At 34.9% G+C, this 24,536-nt stretch overlaps 1 protein-coding gene across 1 annotated transcript in view; it reads left to right on the top strand.

The window, feature by feature from the left end:
• BCKDHB (branched chain keto acid dehydrogenase E1 subunit beta) overlaps positions 1–24,536 on the top strand; it is a 101,520-nt gene that overhangs the window by 24,064 nt on the left and 52,920 nt on the right. Inside the window, exons 6-8 of the mRNA XM_056487759.1 lie at positions 1,993–2,101; positions 8,470–8,567; positions 11,763–11,873. Coding sequence (XP_056343734.1) covers positions 1,993–2,101; positions 8,470–8,567; positions 11,763–11,873 — 318 coding nt within the window. The remainder of the gene's footprint in view (positions 1–1,992; positions 2,102–8,469; positions 8,568–11,762; positions 11,874–24,536) is intronic.

Here is a 24,536-nt window from a genome sequence, read left to right on the forward strand (position 1 = left end):
GACCTTGTGAAATGTTTCTGGGTTTTTATTTTGTGTTTTTTCTAAAGTGGCAAGTTCAGTTTTAATTGCCCAAGGCCAAGGGAATTTGTACAGCTTTGTTTATTCAGGGGAAGTGTTGTGATCATTGGTACTTAGACAAAGCTTGTTGGGGTTTGAGGACACTACTGGATGGTTGTATCTTTTGTCCACTGTTGTGAGAGTGTACATGGAAGACATTAATATTGATTCTCTGCATTCCATTGTAAGAATATTTGCTAATGGTTCAAAGCTCTTTTTTTTTTATTTCCAGCCTAAATTTGTTCTTTACTAACTTGTATATTTAATTTATGTCATTCACCGTCCCGTTTATATCCGAAAACACTTGTACTCTCTTTAGTCTTTGTTTAGTTAGACTAAATAAATCAAAGTATCAAAGAAAAAATGTTAACAATATCTGGAGCTCTTTTGACATCTGTTTCATTCATTTTCTTTTCAAAGGGTTGAGAGAATCATTAAATATTCCAGTTGAGTGTGTAGCAGTGATTTTTGCAATAGCACTAACAGTTCCTTGGCTATGTTTTTACTTTTTTTTAGCACTTCACTGCATAGTATGCTAGTCATCTTTTGAGCAGGTAATAAATTCAGATCTGAATTTCTACTCCTGAGTTCTAAATCTGTGATGAAAATGTAGTCCTTAAACATATGACTTTCAGTATGTGTTTTTTAGCTTGTTTTTGTCAGTCATCTCAATGTGAACTGGGTCTTTCTAGTTTAATACTTTCTAGTGTAGTGGCTTCCAGCTTTGGAATAGTTTTTATCACCGTGTTCTGACTAAACATAGTAAATGAATAAGGTAGATAAAGTCTGCCATAAAAATGATTCATTCCTAAGGAGCTGTGACATCCGTGGGTAGTTTCCCATGTGTCTGTTACCAAATGCTTTGGTGAAATATTGATAAACTGCTTCTCCCTTGTTTAGAAAAATCACTTCTTGAGTTAATTTCACGTAAGGAGATTTAGGTTGTGTTTTCACTCTTTTATATTACTTTTATATAAATAAATGATATTACTATCAAAATATATTTTGAAGCCTTGGCTGTAGTTAAAATGGACTTTTTTTTTCACCAAGTGCTAGAACTAATGTGACTTCTAACTTCACAGCTATGAAAGTGGTTTGCTGGTAGACTTCAGCTCTTTGAGGTCTCTGGGATGGAAACTATTTGGTTCTTCTGATTTGATGGAATTCGGCTTTTGGGTTCTATTTTCATTTCATTTAAACTGTGATAATTTGGTAATTTTCATAATTGAAATTCTCTTAGATCATCCAAAGTTAACTCTTCTGTTGGCAAATGAATTCTGAGTATTTGGATTACGTCTGGAGGCCTTGCTTAGTTTTTTTGCCTAATAATAGTTTAAGGTATTTATTGGTTACTTATTTCCAAAATGAACAAATTTCAAGCTTCCACCATATGCAAAGAAAATCATCTTTAAATAGCTCTTTCCTTTTGTAGCCTTCAAAACTTACTGGACTAAGTCAGAATACCTTTAAAGTCTGCTCTGATGAATCTTTACCCAAGTCACTAAGGATAACTCAGCTGCATTTTTTGATTATACATCTACATGAATTTTACTAAGTTTAATATATATAAACATTAATAAAATACTAAGATTAATATGTATATTAATCTTATTAATATTAATCTGACATTCTTCTGTTCCTTTTACCTCAAATGTTGTTGTTAAGATGTTAGTTCTACCTTATCTGAGCACAGTACCTTAATATTCAAATCACTGCATGAGGGGAACTATTAAAGCCTCACCAATGAACAAAGTAAAATTCAAAATCTGGAGTGTGTTTTAATAATGTAGCACTGATATTAATGCACTTTGTGAGAACAGCTCAATCTGTATGTAGATTTATTAAAAGCAAATAATTGCTTAGGTTTAAGTATTATTGAAGAAGTTTCTAGCAGAATTGCAATTTTAAATAAACTACTTAAAAATATTTTTACAGGTTGTTATTCCCAGGAGTCCTCTGCAAGCCAAAGGATTGCTGCTGTCATGCATAGAGGACAAGAATCCATGTATATTCTTTGAACCTAAAATACTTTACAGAGCTGCAGGTAAAGATTTGTATGTTGTATTTTCCAATAAAGCATCAACATTTGGGGTTTTTTCACATATATATTGATAGTCACAGCTAAAACAATACTTCAGTAGAAGTCATAACTTGTTTGGTCTCTAGCTATGCTGTGAGTTTGTTTTTTAGAGGAATTGTGAAAACTGAATAAATCCTCGAAGTTTGACTGCAAAGATAAATGAACATTTACTGTCTGATTTATGCTCAATTAGCTTTGGAAGTGGAATGCTTTACAGCCTAAGGTTAACACAAGAAATAGAACTAAGAGGTATTATTCTCTATTAAATTCTGATATAAATTTGACAGAATTTGAACTGCTTTCTTGTGGCAACTCTAAATACTAAAATAAGTTTCCAGATCAGTTTTTTTTTCCCAAAAGAATTAGCCCCACCATCACTGTTTTCCCAAAGTTAAAATTTCTTTGAAATGCTTAATTTCTAAAAATCTTCAAAATCTGCCCATTTAGATTTTAATCTTATTTAAAAGGAAATGTGATTGCCATTACTTTTTTTTAGTCATGCTGAACTTTCTGTTCAGAGTAGTTTTAACAACATTGTGTGTCAAGTACTGGAATAGTGGAAATGGACAATGATGATGTTTGAGTTGGTTATAAAAATTAGCTTGTTGCTTCTTTGGACTAGAGAAACTTGACAGAATGAAAAACGGATAAAAAATTTTGCATGTGGAGATAGGCAGAGAAATTGGATGAGCAACTGGTAAAATAGAACTGAAGCCATGACTTATGCATAGCATTTCCCTGTCCTGTGGCTTTATATGTGAACTGTGATCAATCCATCAATCCAGTTTATAAGTTGACTCTGTGTGGACTGAACTTGAGTGACAGACAGAAGGTTTCAGTTTTGCTTTGGACCTTCTAACAACACTTTTCTGTAAGTGCATCCATTTTGTCAGTAAATTTATCCTCTTCCTAGAGAGACAATAATAAGGGAAAAATTTAGAAAGCAGACATCAAAACTACAAAAAAGTAGTAATATAACTCAGGATCAAATAGGATATTTACTGGCAAAACTGTATTTGCTTTTATATTTTCAAAAAGGCCCAGAAGTCCCATTAGCAATGTAATTTTAAAAGGGCAGCTATTTTTAGTGTGGTGGGGTGTGATGTATCCATAGGGTACTGCATTCCTTAATTTCAGTGTGTTTTGAGAGCTTACTAAAATTCAATGAAAAGGCCTCTGTCCATTCATTTAAAGGAAGTAGTTTGAAAAATGAGCTTGAGTCTGAGTCCTGTTAAACAAAGAAAAAAAAATAAAGTGTTTTTAAAACAGGCCTTTATTTCTCCCCCTTCCCCCCTGTATTTACAAGTCACAAGTGTACAGACTGTAGAATTAATAAAATACTTGCTTTCATACTGGTATTAAAGGCTGCACATCAATATCACACGGCTTTTGAGAATATAGAAAGGTTTTTGTGTTTGAGGAAATTACTTGTAAAGTGACTGCTGGATCATTTATTGAACATAAATCAAGCTTGTGATGGAACTCTTGAGTAGATGTGCTGAAATAGTGTTTAATGTGATGTATGTGCTGGTCAGTAACAAGCAACAGTATTGCTGTTTTTGGTCATTTCTGAAAGACAGTGATTTCTTCCTGTATTCTGATGACTAATTTTCAGAGACTTTACCTACATTTTTTGTCTTAAAATTTCTAAGAATATCAGTTTAGTGGTGTAAGTTGAAATTTATGGTACATTTGCATCAGCACGTGACAGGGATGATTGTAACAGGTAACTTCTTTCACCTACAAGGATATTTTTTTATTTCTACAGTGTAAAGCAGGAATATTTTAGTACATGGAATGGTTTTTATGTTTTTTTAATTTCCATTGTAAACCTTTCTCTGTGTTATCATTAGTTTGTCATTTTTACTGTTAAGCTCTCCTTTGTGGTTTGGGTCAGCTTGTACTGGAAGATGATTGCTCTCTCTAGTTTTTCCTATAAAACTGAACTCTCTGAGTTCATTCTTATTCTTCTGGCCATAGTCCAGGTTTCTGCTAATTCCACTATGGAAACCACATGGCCTGGTGATTTCAGAAATGGACCAGGGCCATCATGATTGATAGGATCAAGAAGCAGCAGCAATGAAACACAAGCCTGGTAAACAAGAATAAAATAAACAGTGGAAAGAAGAGTTTTAAAAATGTGTCTGTCTTGTGTTTCACAGAGAAAATTTTTACAGTACCCAATATGTTGACATCAACCCCATGTGTTGATTCTAGCAGGAGAAAGAAAATAGTACAGATTCAGAAACTGACTTAGACAGTAAACCTGAACTATGTCTGTATTTACTGTGTCTTTCTATTAGTGCCTCAAAACAGTGCAGGATCTTCTGAAGACTGGGAACATGCAGGCTTCCCAAAGCAAAAACACAAAATGGTATCAATTGTTGCCTACTACTTAATTTATATTTTTTTCCTTTTTAGCATGATATAAAACTCCACCTAATATTTTGGATCTCATTGTTCCAGAAAAAAAATGTTCTTTTTTTCCATGATGATGGCTCAGTCATTGAATAATGAAATTATATTGCCTCACCATAGCTTTTTTTATTTTTGCTTTAGCTTGAAGTGAATAGACATACTTGTTCAGAGAGCTTTGTGACTGATGTTACAGTGGGACTTAGTTGAAAAATTAAGGTGTTAAGGACACTAATGGGAAGGAAGATTTGCTATCTGTAAAATTAATGTAGGCTTTTGAGCCTCATCATTTTCTTCTAATGGACTATTCTTTCTTCCTATGAGGCATATATAAATATTTGTCTGTGATATTTTGTTCAGTTGTTGATATATTTGGAATTACAGCTGAAAATAGACTGTAGGTGGGATAGTCTTTAAAACACAGGATATCTGTCCTTATTCAGGTGGCCTGAAGCTAACAATGCTTTGTTTAAAATAAGCCAAAAAAAAAAGAAAAAAAAAAATCAAACTAAAATAATGACAAAAATTCCACTCCATTCCAACCACCAAAAACTTATAGCCCTTCTCTGAGTGTTCCTCACAAGTTTTGACTTAGTTACATTTGTCTTCAGCTGTGTGTCTCCATATTTTATTTATAGCTTCTCCTTTTTCTTTACTAATCCCATCAGATAATTTTACTGAAAGAAACACTCCCATATTCCCCATACCTTTATCAATAAGTGGGACTGAGCAGGTTTTTCTTGTAACTGTGACCCTCAACCTTTGTGGTAAGGTTTGTGTCCCTGTAAGTTCTTCCTTATGGCTTCTTCCTCTTTCTGTTACTCCCTTTTGTGTTGTAAAGATCCTTGTCTAGACACCTTTCAAGGAGCAGTTGCTGTCTTCTTTCACATAACCATACAAGTCTTTATCAGAAGTATTGTGTATGTAAATTTTCTTTCAGTTATTATCAGAAGGAGCAAAGAAATGCAAGCCTCTCTGGGTAAAAATCTGGAGTTAAATATGCGAGTACACATGCAAAGGGAGAATTCTGTTACTGTTTAACTTACGAGATCGTAATGTTATTGAAACTGCCATAGTGACATCCCCCTAAATGTCAGAGATACTAAGAAAATATCTGAATTAAAAAGGAAGAGGAGGCTTTGATTTATAAAAAGTGTTAACAGCCTGTGCGGTGTCAAGAGAACATAATGGTTATGAATCAAAGGAGAAGATGAGTCACCTTGACATTATCAGGTTCAGACATCTTGTGGAGAACCTACTCTGATGTTTTTTGACCTTTTCAGTTTCATTTAATTGTGCTATATATGACATTGGCGGTGTAGAAATAAATATGACTTGCATCAGTGGTTGTTATAGAGACAAGGCAGGTAAGATGAGAAAACATGTATTTTCTTTCTGCTGTCCAGACTGTTCCTTTAGAAAAGGCAACAGATGTTGTAACCTCTTAAAATTAACTTGTCATGGCCCTTTTTCACCGATAATGACAATTTTTGTGAATTGCTGTATTTGAAATTTTTATATTTGAAACATTTGATTTAAATATTTCTTTAGTAAGAGATGGATAGGCTGCTTTGTATGTAAACATTGTTATCCTGAATTAGATAACTATTATGAAAGAATATTAATAGAATAATTTCATGTGCTATTTTTCATCTGTATTAGTTGGGAGAGGAGTTTTTGCAAAGGCAATCAAGAAAAATCCTTCCAAATTGGACTTTCCTATAAATTTTTGACAAGCTAAATTTTCCATTTAAAATTGTCGGGTATTATAGATGAGCTCATTTAATGGACATTTTGTTGCAGAATGATTTAGCTGTCATAAGAAATGAGTTCATTTAGTCTAATTCTAATTTAGTCATTAGTTCATAGTCTAATTGTATGTTATATTTAATTTCCTAAGTGGATAAAACCACTGCAGAGAAAAAGCTTTTATTTCTGTACCATGTACACCTTCCAGTTCTTCCTCTGGCTCATCCCACTCCCTTCAAAAGTTTCTCATTCATGTCAGTGTCCTGGGTTTCCACTTGAAGGTCCCGTGGTATCTTTTTGAGTTTCTTGTGCTCCAGGTTTCATGTAGGTGACCATTTCATGACAACGACAGTCATGCAATGCCCATTATCTTTCAGGATCTCTTTCTGTTGCCTGAGGGTTGTACAACTTGCAAAATCCATAGAAACCTGGTCTGCCACTAATGTGGGCATCAAGGGCTGGGTGTACTTTTCTTCCCAGCCCTATATTTTTCTAGCCATTTGTTATTCAAATAAATGATTGCAGAGCAGAGTGCTTGGACTAAGTGATCTCCAGAGGTCACTTCCTACCTCAGCCATTCTGTAATATATGTGGTATTTATATATCATTATCAGCAAGAAAAAAGAAAATTGTGTGTTATAATTGAAAATTATTTGCTACTTCGTTTTTTGAAGCTACATTTGGAACTTGTAAGCCAGGAAAAAAACCTAGGTCATTCTACTTGTGTTGGATCTACCATAACAGTGAAGGAAAAATATGAACCTCTTTGCTACTGGTATCACTCAAGGAGATTCTTTATTCTAACTTCAAGAAAAAATTCGTTCAGCAGGAACTCAATAAGTATTTTATGAGCTATGAAAGAAGTTAACAAAAAAGGCAGAGTGTTTTCTTTATAAATTAAATTTTATTTATAAATTAAATCTTTATAAATTGTTTCTGTGTATTTAGAAGTTTTATTTTTTTTCTACGAATCACTAGAATATGTTTCAAGATGTATTATTTGAATTGCTGGTGCATAGCCACATCTTTAAATCAAAAGCAGTATTTCTTTTAAAATGTGATATATGGATGTCTTTTATCATAATTTTAGTCATTAAACCAGTCAATGTATAGTGCACCAGAGCACTGACTCAAAACTAGCATAACTGACCTAACATTTTTCCATCTGAAAACTAGTAAATGTGTCTTGAATGGAACTACCTTAAATGTCTTAGGAGAAGACAAGATGCCTAATTCTTGCCTTTTCTCTCTCATTGTAGTGTATTTTTGGTGAATAGATAGTGTTTTTAAAGGAAAAATATCTAGATGTTTAATACTGCTAAAATCAGAAGTTCTTGCTGACACTTCCTATGTAGGTTCTGAAAAATTTTTACCTCAGCTTAAACATAAAACTGCAGAGCATCATACTTGGAGCATCAAGAGGATGCTGGCACAACTGGTCCTTCTTGTCTGATTATTAATTTCAAGACTTCTGATGATTACTAGAATAATCAAGAATTCTGATCAATTATGGGTTACTTGAGATTTTTTTATCAACTGTAGCAGTGTCCATTTCCAAATCTGATGCTGATATTTTGACTTGATGTACACCAGAACTTATTACTGTCTTTTGCATGTGTATATATGCATCATCGTGTTGTGTATGACATAAATTGCACTCTACACTGAACATATTTGTTACAGTCTGATTAAAAACAATTGGAATTGCAGCTAAACCTTTGAAATGAGTGCCAATACTCAGTTATTTTGGCCTAATGCTGATAGTCATACAATTGTTAGGGTTGGAAGGGACCTCTGGAGATGATCCAGTCCAACCCTTCTGCCAAGGCAGAGTCACCTAGAGCAGGTGACACAGGAACACATCCAGGTGGGTTTTAAATGTCTCTAGAGAGGGAGACCCCACAACCTCCCAGGGCAGCCTGTTCAGGGCTCTGCCATTCTCAACAGAAAGAAATTCTTCCTTATATTGAGGTGAAACTTCTTTTTTAGCTTATATTCATTGCTCCTCATCCTGTCACTGGGTGCCAGTAACCTACTCAGTTTAATTTTGATCTATTATTTTAGATGGCTTTAACATTGAAGAAAAATTATAGTGGATGTTTTTATGGGATAATATTAACTAATAAAATAATCTAATGCTTATATTCCCCTCTTTTCTCTTTTTTCAGTGGAACAAGTTCCTGTAGAGCCCTACAACATTCCACTGTCTCAAGCTGAGGTGCTGCAGACAGGCAGTGATGTGACAATGGTTGCTTGGGGCACTCAGGTCAGTAACTGTCTTAGAAGCTATTTGTTACCCAGGAAATCAAGGCCAAGGGGCTAGGTGATGTTTGCATTCCAGCTCAAATGCCACATCTTCCATCACTATATGCTTGAAGGAATGTTTGCCGGTGTTTATATTTCTGTGAAACCTGCTTTTTTATTTTGTAAGTTTTTACTCATTTTTGATTGAAGATGACTCTGGAAGTGTAGAAGAGGTACCTGGGCATCATGTTAATGATTTTTCTGTGATTATGGAAATGATAGATTTAAGAATGGGGCAGTGAGATGCAACTCTGAGGAAGGCAATGGGAAAGAAAAGTTCAAAACAATATGCTGAAAGAAAAGTATAGATCTTCACTGCATGTTTTAAAGGAGTATAACCTGGGGGTCCATTTATACAGAAAGTTAAAAATCCATGGAACATTTAATACAAGTAGGGATTGGTACAGTTTGGATGCTAACAGTTACATTTCAAAACTATTCAGGAACATCATTGACAACCCTTCTCTCCTCCCCGCCAAATTAAGATCTGCGTTGAAGAAACATTGAAAAAGCTGTTAAGAAAATACATCTTCATAGTCCAGAATTACAGAAAAGAAATTTGAGTCTAGTTTGGACTAACCAGATGTTACTATTTTCTTGGCATAGTTGTATGGGAAACTTTTAGAGGAGAGGGTCGTGCAATTTTTGTGACAAAGAGCATTGAACTGATCTCTGGGTTTGTGCCTTTTTGTTGTTGTTATTGGGTTTGTTTCTAATTTTCTGAAATTTCTAATCTTCAGTGCTTATCTGTGGTAGTTTCCTTGTCTTCAGACTAGTTATATCTGTGGTTATTCCTACTAGTTTCTGATACTTCACACTGGTATTAAATTATGGACTTCTTAAATACCTTTACTTGTACTTGTTTTTTCCAGCAGATATTGATAAAGTAATTGACTTGATAAAGTAATGGTTTAAAAGCTGGCTATGGAGAGCTAATAATATCCTGAATTTACTCAGTAGGCAGTAAAGGACTTGAATTGACATGCTTCAAAACAGCTATGGGTTCTGGTGCTTAGGAAAAAGTTAAGACAGACTTTTCTTTTGGTGTGACTAAAAATAGGACAGATGTGCAGATTAATCCAGGTTTAGGAAGTGACCAAACCATGGGTATGGCTATGTTGTACAACATGGAGACAGATGTTTCACCCATATGCAGTAAATCCAGTGTGTTGGATTGTCACTGGAGGAGACAGGATTCTGCAGATCAAATGCATTCAGTGAGTTTGTCCTGAGGATGTATTCAGGTGAAGCACATAAACTGGGAATTTGATTGCAAATTGTGCTACCAATCCATAATTTGCTGTCAATAGGCAGAGGGGTTGCACAGCCTCACTGGTAACTTCTCTTATGGTTTTGGACATGAGGTAGTTGCTTGTCAGCCGCTGCTCTGGTGGGGTTCCCTGATGCTGATTGTCCTGGGTGGTGCTCATAAAGGGCAGCAAAGGCTTTTAGTTCCTCTCCACTTGTGCTCAGTCTTTATTGTGTCAATAACTACTCTGTTTATTGCCATTAACTAATCCATATCCTCTGTGAGCTAGGTAAGTGTTTTTACTTTTACAGAGAAACAGCAAAAACGTCCATCCTGTGTGCCATGTTGAAAATTTTCAAACATTCTTACTACAGCCACAGATGTATTAGAAGCTTAAACAAAAACACTGCAAGCTGTATTTTCTTCCTGTTATTGCAATGCTTCTATTGATGTCCCTTTTAAAATAGTTCTTTTGCATTTACCTCTTCATATATCATGATGTAGTTTGTGTTTAAATCTGTAATCGTCCTGTTTCAGTGTAGAATTTATGCCTGTTTAGTATTTATTAATGCCCTCTGACCTTTGGGTAACTGATGCTTCCTGACACCATGTCCACCATTGCTAAATTCTATTGCCTTCAAGGTGAGGATGACCTTATCCAAACTGGTTATTGGAGATGGTCCTTGGCTTCAGACTCTTACCTATTCCTATAAGCTGGTTGATGGAGGTCAACTGCTACAGTCCATACTTGTTAAACGTTCAAACAATACAGAGAGCACCAGACTTTATTGGCAAAATCATATTGAGAATTTTTTTTAGCCACATATCTCATGAGCAAATTCTTCTTGCTGGGATATTTGTGGAGGATTATCTGATCTGTAACAGTTGTTATTTTCCATGTTGGAGCATTTGCTTGCTAATATTTGTTTTAGGGAAGCCAGTGATTGAAATACATTTTGCTGAAGTGTGTTTTATAACACATGTCAATATACAGTTCTGAATGTATATAGTATTACTTTCTTTTCTGTTCTAAGCATAATACATCTTATGGAAAGGATGGGAATAGATGTGGATTGTTTTGTATCTACTGTGACGCACTACTACTAAATAGATTCCTTGACTGGTGGATAGGGAATGATCTGTATTCCAGTTCAGTGATAGCCTCCTGCTAGAGGGGAATAATTTTTTGTTTTAGTAGAATGTTAATTGTAGTAGTCAGGTATTGCAGCATTTGTAATGTTGGTGTTAAACTATGTGTTAGAAGAGCAATGTATGGCTATAATGTCGTGCTACTGCTATATGCTTTGATTGTGGGAATTAGGACTGGATATTTACAGATAATGGTAATTACTTTCTCTCCTAATTGTTCATAAGATAATGCTTTGGAGATGATCACTTGGCTATGTTTCAGTAAGTTAGAGTAAGAGGAGTTACCGGAACTGCTAGAACTGTTCTTGGCTTTTTGGCTAAGATCAGATGTAGTGCAGTGTAGAATTTCTGAATGTATTTAATACTTCTTGCAGGATTGCATGGGACTGCTACATTAAAATTAATTACTCTGATGTATTTGGGTATTAGCTTAGTTACTGTCCTAACAAAAAACTTATAAAACTCATTCAAACTGATGAAAAATAAAAATAGAGAGAACCGATACTATTCATTGGAAGACACTTCTCTAAAAAGCAAGTTTTGTTCTCAGTGTTTCTTCAGTGAATTTCATTTTTGGAGTGGTGTTAAAATACTGGAAATAATTAGGTACTAAATAAGAACTACATGGTTATTATTGAATAGAAGGGTCTCTGCTCAACATGCAGGTGATATGTGAAATCACTGCTTGTATTCCATACGTGTAATTTAGAGCAATTTGCGTAATTTAGATTATTTGGTGATGATATATTGCTTTTTCAGGTACATGTGATCAAAGAAGTAGCAGCAATGGCTCAAGAAAAACTTGGTGTGTCCTGTGAAGTTATTGATCTGAGGACCATCTTACCATGGGATACAGAGACTGTTTGCAAGGTAAGGAAATGATATATATTAATTAAGAAACAACCTGGGCTTTTTTTGAAAAGACCTACATTTTTTTGCTTTGTTTTGTATATATTGTTCTGCATTTTTGCTCTGCATCATAAATGCAGAGTACATGCACATTACATGGACCAGACATTTGCTTTAGCATTGAAAGAGGATTATGTTTCAGGGCTCAAAATAATGGCAGAATACATGTTCTTTACTTTCAAGCAGAGGGCATGATTTAGTCAGACTTCTGCCTGAAAATTGCTTTTCCGTTATTTCTGAGTCTTTGTCTTTTTGACATCTTTGCTGTCTTTGCAAAATCTTTATCTTTTTTTCTTGCTGTTTTGCATTAAGATCTTCATCTGGTTGTAGGTCTGCAGTAACATGCCTTAGTGTTGTTCATCTGTATTTTTAGAAATAAATGTTTTGATTTAAGATATATGAATTCTTGGGTTGGGGAGAAAAAGCAGCATTTACTCTTCTCAGGCTACCTAGTTTGAAATTCCTGGGTACTAGAGAATAATTTTCTTCTTTGTGGAAGTCTTGGATGTTGCTAACAGATCACTTACTGCTTCTGCTAGAGGTGAGAGTTTCCTAAAGCTGGCAAATCCACAGTCCGCAGGACCATGGCTAACAGCTCTTTGGGTTCACTTGCTCATTTTATGCTGCTGAACAAATCACTCAGACTGAGAGATGTCTGCAGCTTTCTTAACTCAGGCCTAGTAACTGTAGTTTACTGAATTAACCACAAGGATAGGAACAGCCATGGGCTTTGGAAAAAGTATGTGATTCCATTAAATACTTTCTCTGCCTGCAGTTTCTAATTTAAGGAAATATGGTGTCATATCTACAGCTAACTCAGATTGTACAGATGTTTAAATAGAGCAGGTCAGACACATACCTGACCCTATATATTTGGAGTATCTTAATTGTGTAGACAAATGTTTTGTTATTCTGTGTTTGCTCAGTCAAGGGCCTTGCTTCTGGTCAGGTAACATATAGACACTTTAAGTATGATAAAGGGAATAATGAGCCATTGGTCTGCTACTCTATGGCAAAACTTGTATATCTCCTCAATTGTATTTGTCTGGGGGACTGCCAGTGGGATGGGATGGAATAGATTATGAGAGGAAAGATCCATGTTGTGCATCTGCTATTGGCAACATTCTGCTGTCTGTTTGTGGATGTGTTACAAATTGTGCACTTACATGTGTAGCTGTGAGTTGCCTCATATAAATTTGATCTTCTTGGTTGGAGTGTTTTCATTTTTTGTTTGAAGCGTATTTCTTGTTGCTTGGATGTACTTTCTAGCTGTAAAAAAATGTGTCGAGTTACTGTCATCAATATGAAGTGAAATTTTGGCCATAATAAATCCTTCACAATCTCTTCTGGATAAGTAAAATGATTCTTATTTTTTCTTTATTTTTAAGCTAATTTTTTTCCTTCTTTGAAGATTTTAGCTGTCAGTCTTTGAAAACAAAGTATCTCTTTGAAAGGGCGGTCAAGTCTGTTTTGTTGAGTTGGACCTGCACTGAAATGCCATCAGGAAAAATGTAACTGTGCACAGGAAGTAAAGAGCTTTAGTTCTACAATGTTTTGCAAATACGTTGTTTAAATTTGGATCCTCCATGAAGATTTTCAGCTCATGTTCTATCCTTAACATCTTTTAAGGTAACTGTGGCAAAAATATAATAAATATCATAGAATGGTTTGGTCCAAAAGGACTTTAAAGATCATGTAGTTTCAACTCCCCTGCCGTAGACAGAGACATCTTCCATTATATCAAATTGCTCATCTCATCCAAGTGGCCTTGAACCCTTTCAGGGCTGGGGCACTCACTACTTCTCTGAGCAACTTGTTCAGTGCCTCACAGCCCTTGCAGTGAATATTTGGGTTTTTTTCTAATATTTAATCTAAACCTACTCTCAGTTCTAGCTCTTCCCCCTTGTTCTGTCGCTACATGCTCTCATAGAAAGTGTCTCTCCATCTTCATTGTAGGCTCCCTTCAGGTGCAGAAAGGCTGCAATTAGGTTACCCCAAACCTTCTCTTTTCCATGCTGAACAATCCCAGTTCTTAGTGTTTTATTGTAGGAGAGGTTCTCCCTCTCTCTGAAAGATAGAACAGATGGAACTGTTGCTTTAAATCTGTTATTAAGTTTACTATTAAGAATTAAGAGAATAATTTTAAAAAAAGTACAGTGCCTGTTGGGTAGGCAGTTCAGCTGTTTATTGTAATAAATACCAAACAGTAAATGTTTTTAGTTAGCATTGCTGTTATGTTAGTTTGGCTGTATGCTGGCTGGTCTGATGGGAGAAATGCTAAATTCTCTTCTTCTTTAGATCTTGTCTGTTTTGCTCAGCTGAAAATAATTAATGGTTTGCATTTGTTCATTAGTTGGTTGCATTATGTAACACTGAAACTTCTAAAATCTAATTTGCATCCTGGACAGCTTTTGAGGTATTTGCTAGTGTAAACAGAAGGATGGAGCTAGCTGCTTGCTGTAGTCTCATCCCAAGAGGACCTGCTTGTGGCAGCTGTTGCAGTTGGCAGTGGCTTACAGCATGAGTTTGGGTGATGGGACTTGTTAGTCCCTTCCTGAGATGCCAGTGTCAGGGTCCAAAAGAGCAGTAGAAAAGTTGGCCATTCCAGAGAAAGTCTCCTCAGCTGTCCTTTGGTATGCTTATGTTCTCTCTGTGGGCTCTTGAATGATAATGGAATTATTTTTACTCCAGTCCAACCAATAAGCAAATTATCAGCTGTTATAGGCGGCCCTTTGCCTCTGACTATTACTTGTGTCAGCACTCATAAGCATCAGGCCAGCTTTTTGTTTTTCCTTGTCTCACATGTGTGTTTGAAATGCTTCCATTGTCTCTTTGTCCTGTTAGATGCAGATGATGGTGCACATAATACACTGTACACTTATTGCTCTTCTGCTGGAATGCATGGTCCACAGCTGATGGGAGTCTGTGTGGTGTTGGAGACCAGGACCTTGGGTTTTGTTGTAAAAACACATCTCTCAATTTTGCTGCTGGGAGTGGTGTCCTTGGTGATCAGTAAAGCCTGTTGTTTTAGTCTTAGCTGGAAATATATGCAACTTTAATTTGACAGCTGTGGTGTAGCCATGAAGAGGGTGGGCTGAAATTGTTAGAGCTTTGGAGATGAGCAGTAATATGTCGATTTTCACTGCAAATCTAGCTCCTTGCTTTGTTTTTTGTAGCTTTTTCTATACAGAAAATTGTCATCAAAGTGCATATTTTGTAGAACTATGAGAAGCTGTACTTCACAACTGCCAGCAGAGGCCTCTTCTAGTCAAGTTAAGCATCTGCTTTGACTTTGCATTGCTCCTATGAGCGCATTTATGAATATACAGCTCTGGGGGAAACTGAAATAAACATAAAGAATAAACACAGTGAGCATAAATAAAAATTGCTGCTTAATTTTACTGTTATTTTCTTTACATTTTTACAATTTTGAGATTCTGCTCAGTTTTGAAATAGGTTAGCATTTGTCATGTGCATGAAGAGGTTGGCACCTGCCTGGAGCAGACTACCATGGACTTTGAATGGATCCCAGCACTAACTGAAACTGAAACGATTCCTGGAATGGGTCAACATGCAAACAGGGGCTAGATTTTTCTTTTGTTGATCTTCAGATGTCTAAGAAGGAAAAATGAAGGTTGACCCAGTTACAGGAGCTCCTAGAGCTATTCTAGAGAAAGGATGTTTTCATGGGGGTCATTTATCACAACTGCATCAGCAGTCTGTTTTTTTCATGAGATAAATTGGCCTCTGGAAATGTTGTGGTTTAAAAGTTAAAAAAAAACCTAAAAAAAGTTAGGGAAACCCTAGTTTTCCTAGAGTAAAGTTAGATGAGGCAAATTGAACTCTAATTTTGTAGCTGAGAAATGACACCTGCTGCTGACATAAAGGAAATAAGTAGTTTGCCTGTTTAAAAAAACATATCTGGCATTTTTACTAGGATAAAAGCAAAGAATCTCCCCTCATGGATATCAGCATAAATGCTTGTCAGGGTGCAAATACATCTGCTGCTCATTGGAAAGAGCAAATATGAGCAAAAGAAAAACAGATTTCCACAGAGAGAACCGGGGTAGATACAGATTGGGCAAACTCTGTGCTTGTTTTCATCGGGGCTCTTTTGTTTCCAGCCTTTGTTTCCAGCGTGTATTAAAGCATTTTCCTTAATGCACAAGTGGCATTTTTGTCAGATCTCATCAGTGAATAATTTCCAGTAGTACATCTTTCATGTATACTTAATAGGCAGCATGTCCTAGCAGACCTATGGGTCTACCAGCTTGTTCCATTCCTTTAAGTTTACTTCATCTATTTGGACTGTGAATAAAAGGAAAATCAAGATCAGCAAGCCTGATGTGGGGTTTTTTATGCATTAACTACACTCACCAGGCATTGAACTGTAGAATTGTAGCACAGGTATCCTGGGATCAGATTTATGTTTCTTGGCTATCTGTTCTTGATCTTTTGCCATTTTACATGTTGCTCCTTGGATTTCTTATTGAATGAATTTTGTACCTATAAAATGTGATTAAAGTTGTACTGCTTGCATGATGACAGTTAATTTTGTCACTGTTTCCATTCAAAACTTGTGTCTTTTGGTCTTGTAGTTTCAGGTTGCTAGTGCTGTGGACTGTTGCTTGGCTTCCAGAAGCAGAACACTGGAGCCATACTTAGAGGCAGACATTTTAAAGTTATGAGAATATATACATAACCATTCTAGAAACTAATTATTCATACCTTTGCTCTTCTCTGTTATGTTCAAAGAAAGCTTTGAATGGAAGCCTTGTTTTTTTTTGCTCCTATGCATCTTGTTTTTGTCAGGGAAGTACCTCAGTGCCAAGTTGTTTGTGTGTATATAGTTCTGTTTTTTCATTTCTCCCTCCCAATAAAAAAATAGTTCTCAGTCTTTTTGCCTATATATTGACAAGTGATATTTGAGAAAGAATCTGATTAGAAAAAGCCATAGGTAAAGACATCTGTGTGTAGTTTTTGTTAATGTATAGTGCTGATGATACTGTCCCATCAATTCTTCATCAAACCTTTTCCCTTTTACTCACATTATATATTACAACCTTCAGATTTAAAGGCACTTATGCAAATAAATGGGTAGTGGTACATAGTCTATAGTTAGAAGCTATTTTATGGCTCCAGTATGTGCGTTTATTTTTTTCCTTGCAAGTGGTGCTGATTGAATTCTAATGGAAGTTGGGATGAAGTTCCATGATGGTAATCATATATGAATCATTCTTCCATGGACATAATTATTGCTTCCCTACAGTATTGCCTTTCTTTAAATGGATGTAGCTATTTATCCTGCCATTATCACTTAGTTGAGCCAGCTGCTCTTTTAAACTACTTTTTTAGGATTCACATGCTGTAGATTCTTACTGTTTGTGCTTTATTAACCTTTACCCCATGAGAATATAGTTTTAAGTATTTCTACAATAATTTTGTACTTCTAAAGATAATGTTGATATTCATCATGCCAAGATTTAATCTGCTTTTTATTGAATTATTTTCTAACAATATGCATTTATTAATAGCACAATGCATTGTATTTAGCCTTTAGTAAGTATTTTTATGTTCATAGTGAAGGTAATCTAAAATGCTTGTAATAAAAGCATAGACTGCAGAGATTTCCAAAGATAAATATTGGAATTTTTTTTTTATAGTAAGGCTTAGTTTTTCTTTAAGATATATATATATATATATATATATATATATATATATATATATATATATATATATATATATATATATATATATATATACTCAGATATTTTCCAAAAGTCTTAAGAGTTATACCTGGGATTACACTTAGTTTTCATTATGCTGCTACCTTCTCTGATGTGGAACCAGACAAACCATTTCCATCCCTCTCATCTCTGTTTTATGTTCAAGAGTCTCTACTTAGCTATTGCTTTCATTTTTTTATGTGTCACACAACAGTATTCATGACAATCAATGGGTTTCTTCTAAATAAACTCAGTCTATTCCAGAACAACTTTTTCTGTCAAACTATAATGTAGTACTCCTAAAATCTATCAGGTCTCTTGAAATTCTTTTAGCCTGTTTGACTCTGCTCCCTGCAATCTCGTGGGCTGAACTAATGCATGAAATCCTGCATAGCTGATTACCTTATTGACTCATTATGATAGAAAACAGTTATTTTCTTGTTATAGGTATTATATATTACTGTTACACAATTTTTGATAGCTCTGAGACACGTTAAGATCTTTACCATGTTGAAATGTTTGAAATTCTGGGTATATGTTAATGAGTCCTCTACTACTATTTTTTATCTTATGAAGGTTGAACTAATCTGTAAGCCTTGCAATTTGCTTACTTTTATGTATGTAATTTGCACTATCTGGAAATTTCTGATATTTCACTTAATAATATGATACAAAAGGACAGAATTGCTTGGGCTTGCTAGAAATTTTAGTTTTGCATGGAGGTATAGAAAACCAAAAAGTTGTTTTGTAATGTCACAAAAAATGTCCTAGAATGAGATGCATATATTTAATTACTGCATGATTTTGTAGTGGTTTAACATGGAAAAAAAACAGGTCTGCATTTTTTTTCTTTCCAGAAACAAATTAGACTAAGTTTGTTTTCTTAGCTTTTTGTTTGCAAAATATGCTTTTGATATGTAAAGGTGTTACTGCAGAAATAGTTTCATTTGATGTGCAGTTTTGAGAATCCTGAACTTTGTATGTCTCAAAATTCCTGAGGACTTTAACATAAAAGGAAATTATAAAACAAAATAATTAATTTTATTTTTCTGTGATTCAACAGTGTACATTAGCAGCTTTTCCCCCTTACCTGTGATTTCTGGTCAATTATTATATAGAACTAACCCTATATAACCAAGAAGCTGCCTGTTGTGCAAAGTCTTCTTTTTCAGGTAACACATGACAATTTCAAGGGACAGTTCTCAACTTTTACTCTTAGTCTCTTCTGTTTGAAATTTTGCTCCTGGCTAAATTACATTCAGATTTTTGGTGTTTGTATGCTGGATACAGCAAGTGATTAGATGTGCTGTGACGCCATGTGAGTTCATCTCTTGGAAGATGCTCATCTAATTTACCTTTTAATACCAGCCCTTTAATATCTCTGGAGATCTTTGTATCTGTTCTTTACTGGCATCTGAGCATACTATGTTTTCTGTGCTGAAAAAGAGTAAAGCTTTGCTGTTATCTGACTTGATTCTTCTAGGCACAAAGGGGAAAAAAAGAAAAAGAAGTATCTGATTACAGAGGTTGTCTGTCTCTCCCAGACTCAAGAGCAGGAGGAATGCCTGTTGCAGCATTTGCTACTGCTCTTGTTGCTCTCTTCTTCAGTTGCCTTTTTGGTACACCAAGATGTGTTCAAACAATTTATAGTCTTTGTACTTGAAGTACAAACTAGTTAAAGTGAGGAGCCAAATGAAAAGAAGTACTTTGAGCTATGGCATGTATATGTCATTGTTCCTTTGAGAGGAATGGAAAAAATGGGACCTTAGTGGTAGGAAATGCAGGATGGACTAGAAAAAGCAGAAGATGCCATTGGTACTGCTAGAATATTGTCATATGCTGGATTCATATCCTATTCTTCTGCCCATGACTTGACTAAGAACTACCCATTTGTTTAGTTCTGGAAGTGGTGTGATTTTACTTATTGCATAATGAATCTCACTACAGTGCTAAACCTGCAGAGAAATTGGGCATTCTCTGTTTTTTGTGAATATTAGTACAAAATAAATTTCCTGTACTATCCTGACACTGTTCTTCCCTACTTTCCTACTTGTGTGATTATTCTACAGATGTTTTCTCCATTAATCAACCTTGCAGCTTGTGAGCTGGTGTTATATAGTTATTTTGGCAATTTATTTAATTTAAAATAGGAGAGATTTTATTCATAAAATTATAAAAAGTCTTTAGGGAGATCTACTTCAAACTGATTTTTCATCTCATTGGTGAGAGAATATGAAGAATAACATATAAGAAAAGCAGTTAGAAATTAAATTCATAAAGTATTGGAAGGTCTTAATCTGAAGCAATCTAGAAGAATCTTCACTATTTTTTGAAAGTGTGGTACGAGGGGAATTGTTCATTTGGTCTACTGAAGAAGCTGTCAGCATAATGAATGTTTACCCTGGTATAAGTTTAGAATTATGCAATTAATTTATTTTTTCCAGTTGATTCACATGTGAGGTATTAATTCACTTGCCTAAGCAATATTCTGTTTAAACTGCAGTCACATTACTTGGATCAGCAGTGAAGTGTGCTGTAAGTTGGATCTGTGCTTTGGTGGGTGTCTTGTAGCTTGAGACTTGCAAATGTTTACAGAGAATGCTAATCAAACTTCCCAGATGAGAAAAAGAGGAAGTGGTAATTCAATACCACTTGGTTATTACTGTATAATGGTTGTGCTATAAATGTGCATTCCGATTTCTCCATCCAGCTAAAAACCCCCATATTGCCAGTTTTAGCTCCCAGATCTGCACATGACAAAACTGTAAAATCACTCTTTTGGCATGTGGTCAAACATTACCAATAAGTAATCACTAATCTGTATTATCACATCTGGCACTTGTGGTGCATTTACTGACCTGCTGCCTAGACTTTGAAATTTACAACAGTGCTGTGTTTGGAAGGTTACAGATTTCTTAAGGAAGAAGGACTTAAATGGCTTTGCTGCAAAAGGGTAATCAGTTTTGAGTTTAAAGAGCAAGTGGCATCTGTTTTTCATTTGCCATTAAACTGGTATGTTACTTTAGTATTAAAGGGAAAAGTTTATTTACTTTTTCAAGGTTTTAAAATATTCCAATTTTTAGATTAAATTTAGAAGATGGTGTTTTCTATCTGCTGCTTCTTACAGAGAAAATGGGGTTGAGGAGGAAAAAAGTTTGGGTTATTAAGCTTGGCAGTGGGACTAAGTTTTTCATGTGTTGGTGTGGAGCTATTTGCAATATGATGGGAACAATTGTTGCACTTTAACAAGCCCATGGAAACAATTAATTTCTGTTTACCAGCTGTGGTGTTTTGCTGACATTAGAGAACTGTCTTGACACTGTCATTTTTTTGGCCAAGAGCTCGGTGATGTTTTAAATAGTAGATTGACCAGGGGAAGATGTGATTTTTAGGTCTTAAAGCACAGTCAGCAGTTTGTGTTAATAGTTTTATTTTCCAGTGAAAGAAAATAAACCTTTCAGAGTAATCTGTCTACATAGTTAGTCACTTGCAAATTGTCCTTTCTACTGGACAATCAAAATGTTATTGAAATAGTTAATGCATATTAACATACCCATACACATATATGGGTATGTATGTGTCTAGATTTAAAGTATCATCTTTTATTATTTAGACATTTAAGTATCATCAGGATTGATGTATCTATGTTGAGGCTAAACCTGAAAGATCTTGGCTGTGTAAGGAAAATTATATCTAATTGTGTAGGTGCAACTTGAAATGTTGCAAAGTTTAGATATTTTCTAGGGCAATTGCTTAGAGTAATTGAAAAGCTAATATATGCATCCTATCTTGGTGCAGAAATGACTTATTAACACACTTAATTTGCTTAATAGAAAAAATAAATTTAGCTATATAACTTAGCTATATATTTTTTTCTCTGTGACTTCAGTAGTTCTCAAATATTTAGTGAAATTTTAACTTGTTTTGCTCAAGTTATCAGTGTTAATTTTGTCACCTGTACCACACTAGGATAAAATACCTTTTTGGGTTTTTTTTTCTCCCACAGTATTGGGAAAAGGTCAAAATAAAGGTGTGTAGAAGACTCAAATTCCCCCTCTCTCCTGTATTAATTTAGTTTTTATTTCATTATCACCTAAAGTAATTTCAGAACTGACGTGATTGAGCAGCTGATGATTCAGCGAAGTACAGAGGAAAATGCTGATGTGATGAAGTTTTGAGCTTTCACCATCTGTGTTCAGGAGAAATAAAATATTTCTTGGTAATACAGAAATGCTGATCTTTAAATAAATAAGAAACTCTGAGCATTAGAGGCTCAATGGTTTCATAAGTAAACAGCATTAGAAATGTGGAAGTATAAAGGAAGAAATTGTGATTTCCATTAGTCAAGTGCCTTTCAGATCCTTCAAGATATTCGTGACATTACTCAGTTTCTTTATGCTGTGGTCTTGCCTTTTATAAATTTTGTATTAATCTTTCTTTTCTCCAGTGTTGCCTGAGATAAATACATTAATTATTTAGGACTTCTACTAACTTCTGAAATTTTAGGTCTTTTGTCTAAATTTCTTCAAGGTGCTACAATACAGACCCTTAGGCCCCTTTTCCAATTTTCTGAATTTAGTGTTAACTGTTACACTTTTGCTTAACCAATTTCCATTTGAGGAAAACAGGAGACAACAAAGACTAACAGTCTTTCTCAAAAATAATTACATTGCACAAGAAAATTTTACCTGAGAATCTAGAAACTGTGATAAACTGCTTCTGAAAAGCTTTTTGGAAACAGAGCTCTAAAGAATATCAGAGAACACAGAATTTGTTATGGGACAGTAAGTTACTGAGCTTCTGTGAGAAGTGGTGTGCAGCAAGTGCTTTTCTGTAAGCAAAAGCTGCTCAGAATGAAAAAAACAGAGAAAACTGGTAAACAACCACGTGTTGTTCTCTTCTTAGAGTGCTGGGTAATGGGTCTTCCTTCTGACCCTTCCCCTAGCAAGCCAAGGTTTTTAGAGATCCTTAAAAGAACTACTGCTCTGTAATTACTGCTTTCCAAAAATGAATTGACATTCTGGTCTAATATAGTTTTGCTCTGTTGACAAGCTTGGTTATGCTTCTTTCATTGTCATGCTCTGAGATGTACCAAGCTCCTTGGTATTTCCATGGATCTGTGTTTAATGCCTTCTCTCTCTGGTCCCTGCATATGCAGAGGAGGTAAATGAGATCTCTACAGTAATTTCAGTTATTACAGTGATGCAGCATTAATTCCGGACTGGGAATGAGTGTTATTCAGTAGTATTGCATTTGGAAATTAAAGCTTCAAGACAGGAAGGTCTCATTTGTGCCTTGTATGGTTCTTGCAGCAACTTCATGATTTTTCTGTCTGGATCCCTTCTGCCATGAAACATAAAAACTGCCTTAGTGATCTGAGAGAAAAATACTCATGTGACACGTAGTTTAAGACTATGACATTTCAAACTGTTTAGAGGAAAGACTGTCTCAGATATTCAAAGAGTATGAAATAAGCAGATAGGAGGGAACCAAGACTGTTATTCAGCAATAGTCAGGACTCTGCAGTGAATGAATTACAGGCTTTGATTATTTATTCTGTCATGTACAAAGATGACCGCTGTCTTTTAGTTGATAAGCATGTAAAGGATGCAACGTCTTTTAGGCTGCTGATCTAAGTGAAAAATGCAAATGCCTGTGTATCATGTTGAACAGAAGAAGCAAATAGTTCATTTTTTGAGGAATATACACCAAATAGATAAGGAGTATTTGCAAACTCTTATTGCTGATAATTTTCTCATGCTGCTGACTCATTGTAATGACATGGTGATCAGTGATCAATGAAAAAAATTTATATCAGGCTGTTTTCCCAGATTACTTTCACCAGTTTTTTCAGCTCACCAGGAGAGGCTGTTTAAAAATAAAATGTATTTCTTGGTCTATGGATAGAATTTCCTTTGTGTACATTTTAAAATTAGTATAATTAGTGATTCATGGGCTAACGTGTTGAAAGGTTCAATGTAGCAATTAAATGAAGCTCTATTGTGTGTCAGGAAATATCTTTTTCAAATATGAGGCGTGATTTGGTGTTTGTTGCTAAAGAGACTTCCGTTGAGATCAGTGGCAAATGCATATATTTTGTGACAGTTTGTGTAAGCTAATTTTGCTAATTTTTCTTTGTCCTGTGCTAACCCATCAAATGTAATGGGCTTACTGTCCAAAGACAGTCCATTAAACTTCGTGGAAATTAATAATTGGGGAATGACTTTGGTTGAGTTCAAGTAGCAATTAAAGGCATATGATTCACCTTAGTAATGTTTCTGAGCATTGGAAGTTCTTATTTTAGCCTAATCTTTTTATTAGTTTTAGCTTGGATATGGAAGACATATGGAATATGCTGAAAGATTATAGTAGTGGCATTTACCAGAAAGTAGAATTGTAATTTCTAAAATTCAAGTCTATTTATTAAAGGAAAGATTGCTGAATATTAACCTTTGTTTATATGATACATCAGACTTCTTGTTACAAACAGTTGGTCCAGAAAACAGGAATAATGAAACCTGCAAATTTATATAGACTTGAATCATCATGTGATCTTATTTAATTGATACTGAGAAATAGTATTTTACCTTTATCCCAAGCACTGTAGTCCCTTTTCTTAGGAAGATGAAGTTATAATGAAGTTATATCCAAATTACTGCTTGAGTGACAGACATTGAAAATGTCAAATTAATTGTTATAAAAGCAACAGAGTTATTACTTAAATAGAAAACAGCTATTGTTTCATGGTATTTCATGGAAATTTAAATTAAGAAATTATGAGCAAATTATTGAGTGATAACTCTGTTGATTTAGAAATCCTAATGGCACAGTAGGACTCTTCCATGAAATAGAAGCCTGAAAAAACCCCCAGGAACTCTCGGATATGTTTCATGGGTTT

This window comes from Oenanthe melanoleuca, chromosome 3 (assembly GCF_029582105.1).
Source record: "Oenanthe melanoleuca isolate GR-GAL-2019-014 chromosome 3, OMel1.0, whole genome shotgun sequence".
Taxonomy (NCBI): Eukaryota; Metazoa; Chordata; class Aves; order Passeriformes; family Muscicapidae; genus Oenanthe; species Oenanthe melanoleuca.